This window comes from Sus scrofa, chromosome 15 (assembly GCF_000003025.6).
Source record: "Sus scrofa isolate TJ Tabasco breed Duroc chromosome 15, Sscrofa11.1, whole genome shotgun sequence".
In the NCBI taxonomy this organism is placed as follows: Eukaryota; Metazoa; Chordata; class Mammalia; order Artiodactyla; family Suidae; genus Sus; species Sus scrofa.
In genome coordinates, this window is record NC_010457.5 from 71,717,026 (window position 1) to 71,737,768 (window position 20,743).

General features: G+C 35.5%; 1 protein-coding gene across 14 annotated transcripts in view; it reads right to left on the bottom strand.

Moving 5' to 3' along the window:
- SCN3A (sodium voltage-gated channel alpha subunit 3) overlaps positions 305-20,743 on the bottom strand; it is a 106,861-nt gene continuing 86,422 nt past the window's right edge. For all 14 annotated transcript variants that reach the window (XM_021074930.1, XM_021074936.1, XM_021074933.1 and 11 more), the window contains 9 exons: positions 19,289-19,443; positions 18,353-18,526; positions 11,408-11,530; positions 8,737-9,009; positions 7,707-7,760; positions 6,746-6,883; positions 5,586-5,690; positions 4,064-4,334; positions 305-3,563 (listed from right to left, as the gene is read on the bottom strand). In XM_021074930.1, coding sequence (XP_020930589.1) covers positions 2,368-3,563; positions 4,064-4,334; positions 5,586-5,690; positions 6,746-6,883; positions 7,707-7,760; positions 8,737-9,009; positions 11,408-11,530; positions 18,353-18,526; positions 19,289-19,443 — 2,489 coding nt within the window. In that variant the 3' untranslated portion in view covers positions 305-2,367. The remainder of the gene's footprint in view (positions 3,564-4,063; positions 4,335-5,585; positions 5,691-6,745; positions 6,884-7,706; positions 7,761-8,736; positions 9,010-11,407; positions 11,531-18,352; positions 18,527-19,288; positions 19,444-20,743) is intronic.

Sequence of the window (20,743 nt, forward strand, 5' to 3'; positions counted from 1 at the left end):
GAAATTAATTGAAATTGACAAACATTGTAGATGGATACTGTTATTGTTATTGAACCTGTAAGTTGGAGCATGTGGATTTGGTCTTTTGCACACACAAAAGTTCACAAAAATTGCTTTTAATGGCCTTTATTCTGTAGTACTCCTTGGTGGATCATGCAGTAGGTTGTTATAAAATTCATATGAACTTTTATGTATACAAATATCAGATCAAGTGCAGGTTTCATAAGTATATATGTGTATATATGTATGTAATACGTATATATGTTTTAAACTTCAACAATAAAAAAAAACAGAAGCCAAGAAATTGAATACAATAAAAAATGAAATTTTTATTCTTTTGGCTCAATAATGACATAGTTCACCATTCTTTTTAGTAATAGCAATTCCCTGCATGCAGTTCATCAATACACTACAAGTAAATAGTTTTGTAAAAGAAATTAACATTAATCTTTTGGTTTGTGCAAAAAAATTTTATATCATGTTAGGTAATTGCACAACTTTGCCACTATGTTCATGGCTAAAAGGGACAGAGCCCAAGTTATATCTCTGATAGCTTTAGTGCAGCAAGAATTAAAAAAATAAGACTAGTCTGCATGAGCAAATACTACAAAAGTTGAGTTAAAAAAAACCTTCCATGAATAAAGGGTTATATTGAGGCAACCATAGTTGGTAGAAAATGATCTAGGTTTGAAATTTTGACCAATGTATCTCCTACTGAAATGATAGAAAATATATTATAACAAAGAAATCCACAAAACCCATTGTCTAACTTTTATTTTAGGAAATTATTCATTGAAAAGTCTTATGGATTCAAAAGTTTGGAGTTGTGATTAAAAATAAAAAGCAAAAGCATAAAGTAAAATAAATTGCCATGTCATCAACCTGAAAATAATTTTCTTATGTACAAAATGCAACAAATAAAATTGATCATATTTTACATTATTTATATTTAAACAAGTTTTGGACATATTTTTAGCAAAATATGAAGTATAAGATTTTGACAATAGGCAGTATGCTGTGAGTGTTTCCTTGAAATCTCGAGAGACACCATATGACACTCAAGTTGAGTTAAAAATGCAAAAGGAAAGGTGCTTTTTAAAATAATTGCAGGCTATTCTGCTTGACATACTAGACATAGAGCTGGCTGAACTCTACTACCAACATGTAACTTTTTTTAACCAAGACTTGTGAAGAATGAATTGAGTAAAATAGAACAGCATAGGCAATTAACATGCATTAGTGATAGTCTTCAAACTATTATTTATGTTTAATGAATGGTATAGGATATATCCCTGTTGAAAGCTTGCAAAAGACACATGTACTGTGGTACATATTTGATTTGATAGAAGTTGTTTATTGGGAAATATATCTATCTATGTAGACATAGATATAGATATGTGCCCAAACATGCACCACAGGATAAAATAACTATTTACATAGCAGAGGGTGTGTTTAATTGACATAAACTGTCAGCTTTGCTGAGAGCAGAAGATGGCAAAACAATACTGGAGCAGAAAGCGGAACAACTATTCTAAAGCGATACTTTAGATATGGATACAGACTTATTAGATTACCTTTTCTGGAAAGCATTTAACCAAAATTAAATATAGTGCTCTAAAACTTAGAATAAAATTTGCACTTGCTGAAATGGAATACTTTGCATAAAAATAATCCTTTAGAAATTAGAGGAGACTTTACAGGCACATAACTGTTTAGATATAAACAAACGTAGACTAAACACTTTTAAAATAAAGCCATCTAGAAAATGGAAGTACCTGAAATTGTTACTAGAATTTTTTGTCTGGTTTTGAGCTTGAATTTCATCTTTTGGGCAAAAAAAAAAAGACAAAAACCCTTTTTGTCTGATTATCTGAGAGACTTGTAGAGTAGGAACACAGGGGTTTTATATACTTTTTTCTCAACTTAAATCTTGTTTACAAAAATAATGACATAGTATTACGAATAAACTATGAATTAGTGACCAGGGAAATCCACTAGAACAAGTTTTGTAAAAATATGGCAGATATGGAAGTTAAAAATAGAGTGGATGCAAGTACTGTACTAAAAGTGTTTGATGTAGTTGCAATGATCATTTTGCACAACTATCCCTACAGTCTAGGTAGCCATTGAGTTTCTCCTCAGCAGTGTCAGCTGGTAATGAAAACAGCAACCTCTTGTCATTGTCGATACCCTGACTCACAGAGTTGTAATGACGAAGAGGTCACTGTATTGTTATAGGCACTGACCATGAGTATTTGTTAAAACAGTCAGTTTGGCATAGACCTCCTCTGGGAGTCCAGTTGACACATAAGCTTTACCTTCTTAGGCTGTAAACAATTAATCACAAAGATAATTCTTTGTTTCTTTTTACTTTTGATTTTCCCTGACCTCTTTCCCTTTGCTTTCTTTTTCTGGTTTGTCTTTCTCAAACTTTTCCTTGTCTGGCTTTGTTACACTGTCATAGGAAGGAGGAGAGGTGGTAGAGGAACTTCCATCTGTTTTTTCTGGGGTGGAGTTCCCATTTAATTTGTCAATAATCATGTCATCTTTTATAGGTAAGTCAATCCTCCCTTTGATTGACTCTTTGTTGTATTCACTTACTACCTTCTTTAACCTTTGCTTTAATAGATAACATCTGAAATTACGCTGAATGATAGCAGCAGACACCTCTTCTTGTTTGCGTTTCAAAGTGGTTGTAATGGGCTCGTAGGAGACTTTGGAGGGGTTCGATGCCATGAATCGATCTTCCATCTGTATTCGAAGGGCATCCATCTCTCCACTCTCACCCAAAACCCGCTTTGTAAAAGCAAATAAAATGTCAAGGCAGTGGATCCTGTCTCCACTGACCATAGGCAGATCCATGGCAATGAGCTGGACTTTGTTTGGTTTTGCTATGAGGAGAGGAGGATCCAGGGCAGCCGCAAAATCTGAGAGCTTGGAGAACTCTATGAACTGGGTGGCATCGGGATCAAACTTCTCCCACACCTCATAGAACATCTCAAAGTCATCCTCACTCAGGGGCTCTGCACTTTCTTCAGTAGCAACACTGAAGTTCTCGAGGATGACAGCGATGTACATGTTCACCACGACCAGAAATGATATGATGATGTAACTGACAAAGAAGAAAATCCCAACAGATGGGTTCCCGCAGTCTCCCTTAACCGAGCTGCCAGGGTGAATTGTGTCTGGGTCACAATCAGGTGGTGCACTATTAAGAATAGGTGCTAGCAGTCCATCCCAGCCAGCAGAGGTGGTGATCTGGAACAGGCAGATCATACTGTTGCCAAAAGTCTCAAAGTTGAACATGTCATCAATTCCAGCTTCCTTTTTAACATAGGCGAAGTTGGACATTCCAAAGATGGCGTAGATGAACATGACCAGGAAGAGCAGGAGGCCGATGTTGAACAGCGCAGGCAGGGACATCATCAAAGCAAAGAGCAGCGTGCGGATCCCCTTGGCCCCTTTGATCAGACGCAGGATGCGGCCAATCCTGGCAAGACGGATCACTCGGAACAGGGTAGGGGACACAAAATATTTCTCTATCAACTCAGCCAGAAACATACCTATGGAAAAATAGAGACGAGCTAAACAGTGAATATTTTAGGTTTATCTGAATGTTTTTGCTTTGCAGGATTAATGAAAACAACAAATTTGTTGAGTATAAACCTTTACTAACTTTTTGAATCCACTCCATAATATTACCAATTAAAGATTACAGGGTTTTATTCAGTGATTCTATAATGTCATAGACCAATATATACTTTTGGAAAATCCAACAAATTAAATAATCTCACATAGTGAATGACTTTTATGATTATATATACCCAATTCTATGAATAGTTATCCTTACATATGAAATATGCCAGTTACAAAGACTATTTCTGAAACGTCTTCTATTTTTGAATACTGACACTCTTAAATTAGCAGGAAATGAACAAGAGTGTTAAACTTTATATCTACGCACATTATAGTTCTCAGATCTTATTTACATGTTACACAGGTGGCAGGCCTTGGGGGACTTTTCGTCTACAACTACACTTCTCTGTAAATAAACCGTTCTTACCTACAATGGAGAGAATCACCACCACAAAATCAAAGATGTTCCAGCCTATGGTGAAATAGTAGTATCTGAGGGAGATAAGTTTCAGCACAAATTCTCCAGTGAACAGGATAATGAATACAAGGTTAATCCGGGACAAAACCAGAGTCATATATTTGCTCTGGTCATCAGTTTCTACCATCATGGTGACCATATTAAGGCAGATAAGGATCATGATGCTGATATCAAAAACTTGTCTGGTTACAAAATCAAAGACCATTCCTTGAAATTTGTTCTGGAAAGAGAGGGAGAAGAAAGTTAATATGCATATTTCATAAGTAACAATACAATAAAATTGCAGATGAAGTCCTTCCACAATGGGATGTGCACCTGCTCACATTTATTTAGGTCCTATGGGAAGACAAAGCTGAATAAGATATAGATTGGTGGCCAACTGGTTGATAATGTGAATGGGCTTTGCTTAATTTTAATGACTATGGTAATTTTTACAAAAATAATGATAACTAAAAGTAAAGATTTATAAAGTAGGTTAATATATACAGACTTAGATGGATGAATATGCCAATTCATTTATCAGCACTTCAGGAATTTTGATTTATATTTTATTTCTGTCTCTCCATTCCTCAAAATGTCAGTCATTCATTTTGTCATTTTCTATTTAATTCTGCCTTTTCTAACAATAATGTTTAAATGAATTTCAGTAAATCAGGCTTATGCCCTTTGTGTATCCTGCCCTACCTTCTCCCTGTTACACCTCACCCACTCCAACTACTCTTAAAAATATGGTAAAATGAAGTTCTTTATAGGATTCGTGAGACCTTGTCAAATTCCAGTTCTGTGATTACAGACTTTGTAACTTTGGGTGTAATATATTACTTCTTTGGGCCTCAGTTCCCTTATTCCTTACGCATTTAAGAGGATAGATGATGTAGAATACAGCTCTGTGAACATAGTTCACTATTTTTATGCCTTTCTGGAATAATGAGTCTCTACAGAGTATGCGTTCTGAATAAATCTTTTGTCTATAGGTGTATTTGCTAAAACAAACTATTCTGATGACACCTTTTTCCTTTCTAAAAATTCTAAGAATATTCTCAAGTCATAATAATGGAGAGAAAAAAACAGCATAGAGGGAGGCTAGGGTGTAAAATGGGAAGTCTGGAAAACTCCATCTACTTAAAAGGACAGGAGGGTACCATCTAACAAGATCAGAGGAGTGAGAACCACATGCATTGTTGGCAGCAGTAGGTGGCAGCAGGAGCATGAGGCTTGCTTTGGAAGCAGTTATTGGGAACCCTGACTTGGAGATTTTCAACTGACAAACTATTGAACGTTGCCTCATTTTTAAGAACCATGTAATTCATATTGAGTGTAGTAGTTGCATATGTGTTACACAGTTATTAACTTTACAATTAGGGCATTTTATATATTGGTATCACCCAATATGTTCTGGTCCAGAGCACTGCCCAGCTTCATCATGTGGAAATAGGGTTTTGGAATGTTAAAGAAGATGAGTAATTCTTACTGCAGGCCGAGGTATGGGTTTTTGAGGTTTCTTGGACCCAAGTTTCTTCATTGCATTGTAATATTTTTTCTGTTCCTCTGTCATAAAGATGTCTTGACCTCCAAAGTAAATACATAGTATAAAACTGGTTACAATCCAACATGTTTTACAACAACACATTTACAAAAATATTTGTGAGTCTTTCCTTTAATCCCCTTTTTACAATTTTTAAGTGGATTTTATCCTATTTCTTATAGATTTATCCTGCTTTTTTCATTTATGTGAAACTCTGAGTACTTTAACATTATGTAAAACCCATAATCACATAAAACTCTGATAAATGCAGGATTCTAATTTGATTATATTATATTTGAAAGGAAGCTCAGGGGTCTCAAATATATTTTCATGAAAGAAAAAAAATCTTAGTTTATTTCAGTGTTGACAGTTTCATTCACTCTTTTATTCAACAATTTTTGAGCACTCCTACTGGGTAGATGGTGTATCCAGTATCAGAATTCCATGGTTATATAAGACACAGTGTTTGTATGCAAAAAAGAAAAAAAAGAGAAAAACACTCCAGAGATAACAATAAACTCCAAGATTCAGAGACAGGCTTTATAAAGGGGAGGACCCTTAAGCTACTCCTTAAAGGATGATTAAGTGTTTGCTGGGCAAAGCATTTTAGGAAGAGAAAATATCCTATGTAAAGTCATGGAGGGAGAGGAGTATATCTTGTTCAGAAAAGGGCAGAAAATCCATGTAGCTGTGTGTGTAATAAGTGATAGTGTTAATGGGGGGTGGGTGGTGACTGAGGAGTAGGGAAGGAGATACAGAAAATATGGTGTGGGAGAAGATGAGGCTGGAAAACTGGGTGGAGATAATTCCTGAGAGGCTCTGTAAGCAAGGATAAAGCATTGAGGCTAACTGGATGTTTTGAAGACATAGTCATATTTTTGAGTCAGAAAGACACTACAGGAGATCTGCAGAGGATGAACCTGGAGAAGAGCCACCAATTAGAAGCTGGAATCCTCTGCAGCTGAACTGACCACATAGTGAATGGAAAAGAATATAAAAATGATGTAATGATCTAAGTTTATCATGACTCTTAGTGTCCTGGTTATTTGGATGTAAAATAGACAGAACCTCAGAATGGAAAAATGTGAGAGCTGAGGAATACTTATCTTCTTTTTCTGTTGGTTGAAGTTATCTATGATGACACCAATGAATAGATTCAGAGTGAAGAATGACCCAAAGATGATAAAGATGACAAAGTATAAATACATATACAGATTTTCTTCATACACAGGCTGTAGTTTAACCTAAATAATATTGAAAATATTAAATAATATTTTAAAACACAATAAATACTTGAGCTAAGTTAAAATTTTGATGTGTTGTTACTTACTATAAAGCTATTTTTGCCTTGACCTGAGATACTGTTCTGCAAAAGCAATTCTTTTTTCAAATTAGTATGATCTAGTATAATGAAAAATTAAAATTTTTTTTTTATTATTGTTCTTGAAACTATTTTCCCATTGTGGCTTACCTGTACGTACTCTTTAGAGTAAATAGCAGTAATATAAACAAGACAAACATTTTGAACCTGTTATTAACCTTACTTTAATTTTTTACAGTATTTTAAACTTGGGTTTGGAAATGCTAGCTCTTGGAGATACGGCTTTAATAACAGAACATCGACTTCTAAGAGAAAAATTCAGCATCAACAGATATGTTCTAAGGAATTATCTTTATTACTGTTTTCTCAATTGAGTTTCCTTGAAACTTGCTTGCTTTCATTGTGATATTTTTGGAAGCTGCTTCACAGACTCTGGTTTATACTTTCGAGGGATGAGAGACAAGTCACTTCCCTACGGAGCAACTTTCCTAATCTTAAGAGTTTCCTTGACTAGAACAATCTGGCTCTTAATCTATGCAGTTAGATACCCTTTCATATTGGATATATAATAGACATATTAATCAAAATATCATTTATATTGAAGTGATTGGCTTAATAAGGTAATTTCTACATGCAGTTGTAATTGTTCGGTTTGCATCTAATATAAAATTCTGGGCCTTAATTTATCACAAACATTCACTATGGAAAACACTAGTAGATATAAATAGTAGTTGAGTGATACTTACATCTCGTGAATCAACAGCTGCATACATAATGTCCATCCAGCCTTTGAACGTGGCCTGTAAACAACATATATTTGAATTCTGCATAAAAACTGAATCCAAGAATATGCATTTTACCATATGAAAATCATAGTGTTATTAAAAATAACTTTTTTTTACAATATTATGACATATTCTACAAAGAGATTAAAATGAATTGAATGAAAAAATGAAATTGAAATAGAATAAGATTTTATTTCAGATCTGGAATGTGTTTTCTTTTTGGTTTTGGAAAGTATTCTATTTTTTCTGCACTAAAATTTAACCAGATGAAACTCTGATCTCAGTCTTAAATCTTTTTCTAAAAGATAAGCTCTATCATTCAAACCACTGGTTTGTTTAAACATTCAATTATTTTCATTAAATAATTATGGATTAGTCATTACACCTTCAGTTAAGTCAAAATTATTAAATAATACACATTTTGAAATCCATACCATACGACTTGCATTTCCACACATAGTAGAACCCTACTCCTTAGATTTATGTTGGTACAATTAATTATCTGGTTAATAATCCATACATTTAACTAATATAAAAAAAACAGGGGAGTTCCCATCGTGGCACAGTGGTTAACGAATCTGACTAGGAACCATGAGGTTGTGGGTTCGATCCCTGCCCTTGCTCCATTGGGTTAAGGATCCGGTATTGCCGTGAGCTGTGGTGTAGGCCAGTGGCTACAGCTCCAATTAGACCCCTAGCGTGGGAACCTCCATATGCCACAGGAGAGGCTCTAGAAAAGGCAAAAACAAAAACAAAACCAGGAAGCATAAATATAAAACCACATTAACACATACTAACAGCTGAATACTGAGGAAAATACACTATAAAATCACTGCAAAACATCTTATTTATAGTCAAGTCAAGCTAAGAGTATAGGTGACAATCAACTACTTTTGTGCTGTCAGATATTAATCATAAAACAGAGAACCTCAGAGAATTGATCTTGAAACATTTTGCAAACATTTTCAAAACTCACACGGTAGGCACTTACCACTTGAAGCAATGCGAGATAGCCAGCACCAACATTATCAAAGTTTACTTTCACGTTTTTCCACCGAGCTTGCTTGCCAAGAGCCTGACAGTCGCTCAAATTGTTAACTTCACTGACTTCAAACATGTTACCCGTTGTTGTGTTTACACAATGGTAGAACTTTCCAGCAAACAAATTCACACCCATGATGCTAAAGATCAACCAGAAGATGAGACAAACCAACAGCACGTTCATGATAGAGGGAATTGCTCCAACAAGAGCGTTCACAACCACCTAGAAGAGGAGATAAGGATAAGGAAGCTTATAAATTGTTAAGTAGAAACCATTTCTTCCATTATTTAATGCTAAAATGGATGTGAAATGAGTTAAATAAAAATCTAGGTGGATAAGTTGTTCCTTCTGATATTTTCTAGGATATATTTGATAGGGGAAAACAAACAATGACAACACTAAAGAGCTAAAGGATTTAAGGAAAGCAAAATATAACAAAATGTGAAAAGAAATAAACAAAAACCTGATATAGTAAGATGGAGTCAGAAAATGTTTGTATGCTGGGGAAAAAAAGAAAAAAAAGATGCATTAAATACCAACGAGAGATAATCATCATTCAGTAATACATTTTAATTTTCAAGAGTGTTAATGAATGGTTGATGATATAAAAATGTGGTTAAATGAACCCTTTACAACTAAACAGTATTAATAATGCCTTAACTCTCTATCCTCAGATCAAGTTAACTATTATGACGTGAAGAATAATATTAAGAGTTTACCAAGTTCTTTTTTTCCCCTATTAATAATTTCTAATTTTTTTAAAAGTATATTAATTTAGAAAATAAGATGGGAGTTCCTGTTGTGGTTCAGCAGAAACGAATCTGACTAGTATCGTGAGGATGCGGGTTTGATCCCTGGCCTTGCTCAGTGAGTTGGGGATCCGGCACTGACGTGAGATGTGGTGTAGGTTGCAGCCATGGCTCAGATCCCGTGTGCTGTGCCTGTGGCATAGGCTTTTGGCTACAGCTCTGATTTGACCTCTAGGCTGGGAACTTCCATATGCCGTGGGTGTGGCCCTAAAAAGCAAGGAAAAAAAAAAAAAAAAAGAAAGAAAATGAGATGGGATTTATCTCTGGACATAAAAGTACTGAATATATCCACATTCTTATTTTTCCAAATCTCTTAAATAGCCTCTTTGAGGCAGATATTACTTCAAAGCCAGGCCAACCTATTTCATGAAGGAGAAATTCAGTCACTTTCTGCTAATTCAATTCAGAAGAGATTAATGTGTATTTTCAAATTTCTAGCAATTTGTACCTTTTCTTATCAATCTGTTTTACATTGGGATTATATTGTTAAGCACTTACTGTAAGTGAAAGTATTGTTTTATTTTAAAATACTGAAACATTATATTAGAAATAAATGCCAAAGAATTTCAAGTTAACATCAACAGCTAAAATCCAAAATTGTGAAAATTTCATATGTTACTTGAATTTTATTTCTTTTAGAAATTGTCATATATATTATGCTTAAATCAGGTTTTTTTACTGTAAAATTTGTGTAAAATGACCCCCACAATTCTCCTGTCAAATAAATGCATGATATCTTTTATCATATTTACACCTAGAATGTTAATTCTGTCATATGACTGAATTAAAAATGCCAAAATTAGAATAATTTTCAGATTATAGCAAGCTTATAAGTTTTTTTATTCGATTGCTGTCTTCCCTCAAAAATGAATTATTAATATAAAATCATGCAACCAGATGAAGGCTTAAATAAAACAGTAATGGTAAAAGATTGGTGTGAAAAAAATTGAAATTACATAATAATTTTTATTTTATTTTGTGATTTCATCAAGTAGCAATGGAATAAAATTATAATGTAAAACTCAGAATTTCTTTGCTTACAATGCATCCGGAGAGTTGTTTCATTCTCCTCGGTGAGTGAATCTCAGAGTCAAGGCTGAAGTGTTTTTATTACCTAAACAAACCACCTCCTAACATAAAAGCCCTATAGCCTAGAAGAAATTCAATATCTATGTGCATTTGCAAGCTGTGTTAAACAAAGCTGGCCTTTGTGCTAAACAGTACTTTGAGGGGCGTGACAAGTGGATGTGTATATATGTGTATACTTTATATGCATAAAATATATACTAAGGAAGAGAGCTGGAGAGGAAAGTACAAGTGCTATTGGAAAAAGTGAATCTCATGCAGAATGCACACTTAAAATGGAGATCTATAAAACAAGCCACGGGGTTGCCTGCAATGCTTAGTTAATTATCCTAACCCCTACTTTGGTTGCTTAGGATATAAAGATTTAATAAATTTTGAGAAATCAAATTACCTACTGAGAGGAAGAAAATCTCCTCTTAGGATGAATGCCAGGAGTAAACAGTCATTTTAAAATGTATATGTAATGAAAAGAAATAAATGGCAACACATAGCCTTTAGTTGTGGAAACATCCTGGAACTGTCATCAGAAGACCTAAATTCTAGTTCTAGTTATGCCACAATTTTTGAGGACCTGTTTTAGTTTCAGGAAGGTGATCTTTAGGATTCCTCCTCTGAAATTTTGTAATCTAAGAAATAATTACCAGACGAGTATGCCACTCCTCTGTGTCAAAATCATTATCTACATTTAATTTTGATGTGAATCATCAGAGAGCTTTTATTCTTACCCTCATGCCTTCAAACCGGGATAAAGCTCTCAGAGGTCTTAAAGCTCTTAATGTCCGTAGGGATTTGATGGCACCAAGTTCTGAATAACCAAGAGCATTGGCTACCAAGCTAACCAAAGAAACCTAAAAAAGAAAAAAAACATCAATCAGTCCACCAAGAAATAAACTGTTGAGTAAAGGCATAGGGTGTAATGTGTCTCTTCTTCAGTGCCACCAAATAAGTCTTCAGACATACCTTGGCAGCCTTCATTTTCCATATATTGTGATCGTGATCATCTTACACTACCGGCCCCATCTTGTATTATTGCTTTTCTTACTGGTAAAACTGGAGGCCTTGCCCATCTATATAAACATCTGTAAACCCCTCTAGTTAGATGTTTCATCCTTGGAGACTTTTTCAACCTGTGCATATACAGGATGATTTGGGCTTTGATTAAAAAGCCATATCCTCCATGGATCTGTGCTTAATATAATTGATTAGAAATCATGCTTCTCCTTCAGATTTATGTAGTATCTTGATTACATGTAGTGGAGGCATTTACCACATAATAGAGTCAATTGGTTGGATATGTTCTTTTCCTTTTCATGTCACATTAACTTTTTTTGGGCTGAGATGAAGTATTCTTAACATTCCTAATATCTGGTTGACTATGCTTTAGTCTATATGTGTTAGATAAAAAAAGAAGAAAATATTACCTGGGAAAACATCAGATCACATAGTTTCATAATAATGAAAAATTTTTTACCTAAACTACTGTATTTATGATTTAGAATCAGTACCTCTCATTTAGAAGTATAATGCATCTTTCTGATTTCATGAAAATGCCAAATTTTACTTAAATATATAGGTTAAAGAAAACATGTCTTTTGGGGGAGGAAGAGACCTTATTTGCTTTTATTTTCTTTTAATACAATAACTAACATTTATTGAAAATTTACTATATGCTAGGTTCTGTTCTCAGTGTCTTACATGTATAAATATTAAGAAATAATTACTATTACTTTTGCCTTTTCACTAATGAGGAAGTTAATGTTCCCCCATATTCCCCCCTTCCAAAAAAAAAAAAAAAAAAAAAAACAAGGATGTACAGGTAGAAAGAGATGAAGTTAGAACTTGAGTGATCTGACTAGAAAACCAAGTCTTAACCTTTTTCATCCATTATCAAAAATTCATTCTCCTTCTGAACTACAGAACACAGAAAATGACTTTAATAATTATCTTCTCAATTCTTTCAAGGATTGTATATAACTAGTCCCCTTCTTGAAACATAGGAGAGATGTTAATTTATTACATTCACTGGATGTCTTAAGGGTCATGGCATAAAGGTGACACCAAAACAGAACCAAAGCTTTAAAGGAAAAAGGAGCCACTGACCCTTCACTGTTTAATTTAACATAATTTCACAGAGTTGAGCAGAAAAATAAGTGACTTGAATGTTGAACTTGACTAGTGGCAGTATAATTTATTGAGCTATTCATTTCTGTCTAGTGTTCATTGCTATAGAAGACTAGAAAGATGGGAAAGATTATTATTAGAGAACACACAGGCTTTCAGTGCAAAAACATGCATGATTTTTGATGGAGAAATTTAGTAACATTCCCATTAAAACCAGAGATAAAAAAATACTCCCACTACCAAAATTATTATTTAACACTTCCTGGAAAAAAGAAATAAAAGCTATAATAATTAGAAAAGTGGAAGAAGTCATTATTTATATATATGTTATTGTTGACCTAAGAAAACCAGGGGAATAAAATGAAAAACTATTTTAAACAATAATGTAATTGTTAGGTTCTGACTAAATATATGTCTTCGTATTAAAAAAATTGCGTAGGTGTTTTTTTATTTTTTATTTTTATTATTATTTTTTTTTGGTCTTTTTTGCCATTTATTGGGCCGCTCTCGCGGCATATGGAGTTCCCAGGCTAGGGGTTGAATCGGAGCTGTAGCTGCCAGCCTACACCAGATCCACAGCAACATGGGATCTGAGCCGCTTCTGCGACCTACACCACAGCTCACGGCAATGCCGGATCGTTAACCCACTGAGCAAGGGCAGGGACCGAACCCGCAACCTCATGGTTCCTAGTCGGATTCGTTAACCACTGTGCCATGACGGGAACTCCAGTAGGTGTTTTTTTAAACTATATGAATTTTATTAACAAGGAAAAAAGTATAAGAATAATCTAAAATATTACTGTTTTAAGAAGAACAACCAGAAAGAACAAATGCCACCTGATATTAAAATCAGTTATAAATCTGTAATAATTATGCCTGTCATAGTAGAAAAAGAAGTGAATAAAAAAATCCAAATTAGACCCAAGGCATGCAAAAATTTAGCACGTAGAAAAGGGTAGCATTTTAAATGAGAAGTGAAAGAAACAACTTAAATGAGAAATCATTTTGAGGAAGATAGTATCAGAACCTTACCCCCCATCTTACATTAAAATAAGTTCCAGGTTGCTCAATATTTAAAACACAAAAAATGGATGAAGAAACAAAACTCAAACAATAAAACTAGGAAAAGCCATGAGAAAATGTTTTAATCTTTAAAGGAAATGGTCTTCATAAGCATGAGAAAAACCAAGAAGAAAAAAAAGGACTGGTAAATTTGACTAAATCAATATGAAAATATTTTTACATGACAAAAAAGAGATAAAAGCCCAAATAGGCAAAATAGTCATACAATACATGACAAAATATTAAATTTCCTTACTATAAAAAGAGCTCCTACAAATCAGTAACAAAAAAATCATTAATAAGCAGTATAACTTAGAGATTCCCTCTAAACTTTCATTTTAATATATTTGTATGAACAACATATTTCTACTCCTTATTAAAATTCAACTAGAAGGAAAGCAAAAGAAAACAAAGAGAATGTGGAAAGAGAATAAGCAGTTTTAAAAATTCTGGACTGCAAAGCTCACTGAAATGATTACTTTCTCAGCAGAGCAGACACAGCAGTAGAAACCTGAGTGCCTGGAGAAGAAAGATTGTTCCAGTGGACTCTGAAAAGGCTCTGGATCTGGGGGCATTATGTTCCTCTAAAACAGGGGTTAATAAATGGCACTAAAACCAGAATTGACTGAAAGTTTCTATATAGGGTAGCTGGACACTCTTGAGTCCCTTCATCCACTCCTCTCCAGCCTGCTGGAGAGTGGAATGGAGTAATACTCCTTCATAGCTTACAGAGTAAAATCTGTATTTGTTACAGAGGTCAGAACATAGAAACAATAATCCACATTGCTGTTGGGTTTCCCTGTGAGACCACAAAAGCAATAGAGGGTTTTCCTTTAATAATACCATAGGGTTTAAACAGCATGTGGACTAACTCAGTATTTCTTACAGCAGGGCACTTAGAGCTTGTGACTGATAGGTGCACATATCCTTCCTTTAATTCCAGAACAGTCTTGTTTCCTCTTGGCTAGGCATTTTCTAAAAAGGGGCTCAGGGAGTGGTGAAGAACAGCCACAAAGCTTTCATGGAAGTGGTGGCAGAGAGCTCTTAGAAAAGATGGGAGGTTGGAGATACTGGAGATGGCAGGATTTGAACTGCTGGGATGGGTAAGGTTTAGGGTAAGCATGGATTGAAGGCTATCAAGTGAAGGGCAGTTCTTATGCAACATCAGTGAGGAATGAGAGTCTTTACATTTTCATGGGAGTTTGTAATTCAGGGGTGATGCTTTTCTTTTGACATCCTCCTACTTCGATCTTAGGCTTTTACAGTTGATTTATTTGTCTATAATTTTTTACATGATTAGAAAGTTCACAGTGTTCACAAGACATGTAAAAGTAAACATATCAGTCTTTATGGTGTTGTTTATGGCAGGGGGAAGCTGAAGATAATCTAAGTGTTCTTCCCTGGGGAACAGATGAGTAAATTCTGTTGGTGCATCACTGTGAGCTGCTATGTGGCACATAGACAGCATAGGTTCCATAGCAATTTCATTTAAATATTTCAAACACTGTTTTTCCCCCCTTTCAGCCATGCCCACGGCATATAGAAGTTCCCTGGCCAAGGACTGAATCCACGCTGCATTTGTGACTTACACAACAGGTGCAGCAACACCAGATCCTTCACCCACTGCACCAGGCCAGGATCCAAACAGCAATACCACAGAGACAAACTGGATCATTAACCCACTGTGCCACAGGAGGAGCTCCCAAATGCCATTTTTTAAAAAATGAGGACTTTGAATCAGGTGATTTCTAAATTTAATTCTTTTCCTGAAATTTGTAATAAATTCAGTAATTTTAAGATGATTAGAGCAAAATAACATGTTACTCATGTTGAAAGGGTAAATCACAGTATCTTTACTAATGAATGCATCATCTTTATTTCTTCTTTATTTGTTTATTTATTATTTATTTATTTATTTATTGCTTTTTAGGGGTGTACCTGCGGCATATGGAAGTTTCCAGGCTAGGGATTGAATTGGAGCTGCAGCTGCTGGCCTACACCACAGCCACAGCAATGTGGGATCTGAGCTGCATGTGCGAACTACTGCTTGTGGCAAGGCTGGATCCTTAATCCAGTGAGCAAGGCCAGGGACTGAACCTGCATCCTCTGAGCCACAATTAGAACTCAGATGCATCATCTTTAATCAAGTACGCTACTGATAAAATACTTGAAGTGCTGATCTGATTGATAGTGAGCATGATTACTTCTGTTTATCAGATATGTAACTATGAATCTATCCTTCGGTTTAATTTTTTTTGGGGGGGAGGTCTTTTTAGGGCCACACCTGCAGCATATGGAGGTTCCCAGGCTAGGGATCTAATTGGAGCTGTAGCCACTGGCCTACACCACAGTCACAGCAACTCCAGATCTTAACCGTGTCTGCAACCTACACCACAGCTCAGGGCAACGCCGGATCATTAACCCACTGAGCAAGGCCAGGGATTGAACCTGCAACCTCATGGTTCCTAGTTAGATTCATTTCCTCTGCACCACAACAAGAAAGTTTTTTTTCTTTCTTTCTTTTTTTTTTTTAGTTATTTTTTTTCCTAGGAAAATGCGGGGAGCCGAGGAGATACAGGGACTCAAAAACAGGACCTTGCCTGATGTCAGAAAAACCTGGAGGCAGGTTCCTAACCAAGAAAGGGAGCTCACCTGAACGGTACAAGCCGAAGGTGGGCTTCTGGTCAGGATAAAAGCCTGCCTGTACAGTACAAGCCGAGGGCAGGCCTCGGGTTACACAGCTCTCATTTTGATGTTTATGGGGAAGAATTGGGGCTTTCCTGGGAAAACAATTTCCATGTTTGCGCCAGAGAACATGGATTGTTTCTTGGGTAACCTAGTCTTTCCTGTTGTTTTATTTGTTATTCAGTTTTCCTCAGTCTTTCCTGATTATTTACTTCTTATTCTTATTTCCCATTCTTATTTTCCTGTGGTGATTTGTGATTTAACAAAGTTACAACAATAATATAATAAGAATTTCATCCTGAAGGACTTTCCCCTATTTAAATCCAACTTAATTAATGTATAGTGTTTATCTACTAACTAGTTACAGTAAACTTTAGAGTTAGGATTTTAATGAGGTTCATAGAAGTTAGACATATATTATTCTTGACCAAAAGACACCTAGCTATGAGTTACAGAAGCTTTTAAGTGATAGCTAGTTAAGTTGGTTTATATTTTCTTACACTGTCTCCTTGTCATAACACTTTGAAGATAAGCACCAGTCTAAAAACAAGATTTGTAAATGCAAAATTCTTGTGTCTGTGACCTCTTCAACTTGTGGAGACTTGCTAGCCAAGGGATGATTTGTACTGAGTCTCCTCCTTTCCACATGATGTATTGTACCTAATTGCCCTTAAATTGTACTCACTAAGTTTAGTTAAGACAGAGATCTTAAAACATGATGTATTGTACCTAATTGCCCCTAAATTGTACCCACTAAGTTTAGTTAAAACAAAGATCTTAAAACATGATGTATAGCTGCTATACCATGTAATAGTTAACCAGTGTACTTTTAACACTGTGATGTAATCTGTAGTGAAAAACTGTCTATATAATCAACCGCTGTTGCCAATAAAATTTGAGCAGTTCAGCGCCCTGAAAGAAGGGACAAAGAGGCTGTCTCCGTATTGTACATTCACTAACACTGTGTCCCTCTCCTATCGGGAAAAAGTGTACACTCCCTGGCTGCTGGAGCTGGCCTCCTCCAACAGGAAAATAAGAATTGTTTTTGGCATTTTGTGTAATTAACATGTTAAGCTAAGTAATTATTCTGTGCCTCAATTTTCTCATATACAAAATTGGAATCATAACAGTGGATGCCTCAGTGGTTATTGTGAAGATTAAATGAATTAAGGCAAAAGTTAGTTGTTTCTAATATTATATATGAGAACACTTATCTGCCTTCACTGTCATTGCTCAGAATTTTAATAGTGATGAGCTGGTACAATATCCCATGGGAAGGCTTTTTTAGAAAGAGCCGTGTGGCTCTTCCTAAGGGAGGTATTTAATGACTAGAGGCAGGGAGAACAGTTAGTAAGCTATTGCTTGATTTAGTCACTGTGGTGTTGGTGTGGTGCCAAAGAGGAGGGTTCAGACCTCCACTTCATTATTTAGTTGGTAATATGGATAGAGTTTGCTGATTGATTGATTGATTGATCGTGAGGGATAAAAGACAGGGAGAGATTGAAATGACACTAAGCTTAGTGTTTTTTTACCTTTAGGTCCTCAACTTTCAGAAAAAGAAGAGCTGTCTGCTTGTGGCAAAAAGGAGTTCTCTCCGTATTTTCTCTTACCACTGTCCACATTTTTAGGACTTCTACTGCTTTACCATTTCTGCATTTTTATAGTTTTTAAAAAGATAATCTCATAATTGTGTCAGCATTAGTGAAACGAGGTTCTCCAAAGTCAGGGTTTTAATTAAAGATATATATGAATATCAAACTTGACTCAAAGATAATTTCATAAAAATAACTCAGGATACTTACATCAACGATCAAGAAATCTAGCCAGCACCAAGCATTAGTGAAATATGTTTGAAACCCATAAGCTACCCATTTGAGAAGCATTTCCAGAATGAATATATAAGTGAAGACCTTGTCAGCATACTCCAGCATGGTTTTGATAGTCTTTCGCTGTTCAATGTATATATCTTCAAAAGCCTGTGAATCAAGAATGATTTTACTTTACTTTAATGGCTTGCCTCTGCCAAATACTTGATAAAATTGCTTAGTGTAATACTTGGCACAAAGCAATAATTTGATAAATATTGGCTAATATCAGACAAACATCAAACCAGACAAAATCTAAAGACTAAAACTAACAGAAAATAATGTCAAGGAAATGCCAATATCTTTACTGACTTAGTAGGTGCTTTCTTCCCTGTCTCTCACCACCAAATTCTATCTAAGTTCTGTCTCAGTTATGGCTACAAAGACATGCTTTTAGAGAAATAATATGAACTCAGAAAATAACTAGAAGTTCTGTTAATGAGGGATAGACTTGGCCTTTTTTACCTTATTTTCAGTGATTCTCTGAATGATCTCTTCTGGCTCATTTTGAAAGAATAAATTAATTAGACATGAAAAAAACAAAATACCCTTTTAGTCCATAAATGCTGCTGTGACTTTTAGGATGGGATTTGACGTGGAAGGTAATATAGTTACAGAGTGTCCCTGTAAAGGGTTGTCTCAGTGACGAAAACATCTGTTAGAAAAACACCAGATGAGAAATTCCATCTGGCTGCTCATGGTTCTGATTTATTCTGCACTGAATTTTGCCTAGTTAAACCCTGGCTGCCAAGCCCTGCATGGTACAAATATACCTCCTGTTTCATTCCTTAAATTAAGCGTGTGCTTATGGTATTTTTGGAGAATAAGCTATTTCAGAAGAACCTGATTCTTGCTAATATAAATTAGACTTACCAAAGCACCACTACTGAGAAGGATCATGAAGACAATGAAAGTCTCAAACCAGTTGTGTTCAACAATGCTGTAGCAGGTTTTCCGAAGATTCCACCAGACTTTTCCTTTGCCTTCTTCTATACTTACTTGACAGAATGGAAACTTCTTAATACATCCTAAATAATAACATTAAATATAATAAATTAGAAAATATATCTCAATCTTTTTTTCCCCTTTTTTCTTTTCTTTTTCTTTTTCTTTTTTTCTTTTTTTAGAGCTGGACCCATGGCATATGGGAAGTTCCCAGGCTAGGAGTCAAATCAGAACTGAAGCTGCCAGCCTGTACCACAGCCATAGCAACGCCAGATCTGAGCCACATCTGCAACCTACACTGCAGTTCATGGCAACACCAGATCCCTAACCAATTGAGCGAGGCCAGGGGTCGAATCTACATCTTTATGGATACTAGTCAGGTTCTTGTATTTCAGTCTTAAATAGGAAGGAATAAACTTTGTTGTTCCCTTCTCATCCTAGTCTTAGATCACTTTATAAAGTAACTGGCTACTTCATTCCCTAGTTATTTTCAGCATTCCTTCTGTATAATGAATCATTCTCGGACTTACATTTCAGCCAGCTACCTAGAATTCAAGGAATTACTTTACCAAGAGTTGCTTGAGTATAAATGGTTACATTCTTGAAAACTATTTAGGATCTCCTTATTTTTTATTTTTGGTCTTTTTGTCTTTTCAGGGCCACACCCGCAGCATATGGAGGTTCCCAGGCTAGGGGTCCAGTCGGAGCTGTAGCCACAGGCCTACGTCAGAGCCACAGCAACTGGATCTGAGCCGCATCTGTGACCTACACCACAGCTCACGGCAATGGCAGATCCTTAACCCACCAAGCAAGGCCAGGCATAGAACCTGAGTCTTAACAGATGCTAGTTGGGTTCACTAACCATTAAGCCATAACAGAACCCCCAAAACTAGTTAGGATCTCTTTTTCCTTAAGGCCAATGATGTACAAGAACTCCTCTCAGGTTTGGGGAAAAACTACATGTTCAGATTGTTTATTCTTCTTTTGATGTGATCTTGAATTCGTACTCACTTTTCACACAGAAAATCTCTGTCTTCCTAGGCATTATCCACTGTCAGTTTTCCCAAGCTAATTTATTTTCAGCCTCAGCTTTTCTTAGTCACACCTATGACTCATCTCAGTCAATATCTCTCTTCCTTTATCCTCCCCCTCTCAACTTTTATGTTATGTCTAATTTCCATCCACTCTTCTGCTCTAACTCTCTGAGTTACTACTTCTTGGGTTCAATCCAATCACGTTGAATCAGCAAATCTTTATTGATTTGTGTGCTAGACACTGTAGTGGTTATTGTGTGACTAACTGCTGTTCTCCTTGCCAAGGCTCTGCAACACATCTACATCCCCAAACGGCTCTGGTCACAGCACAAATTAACCACATTTGAAA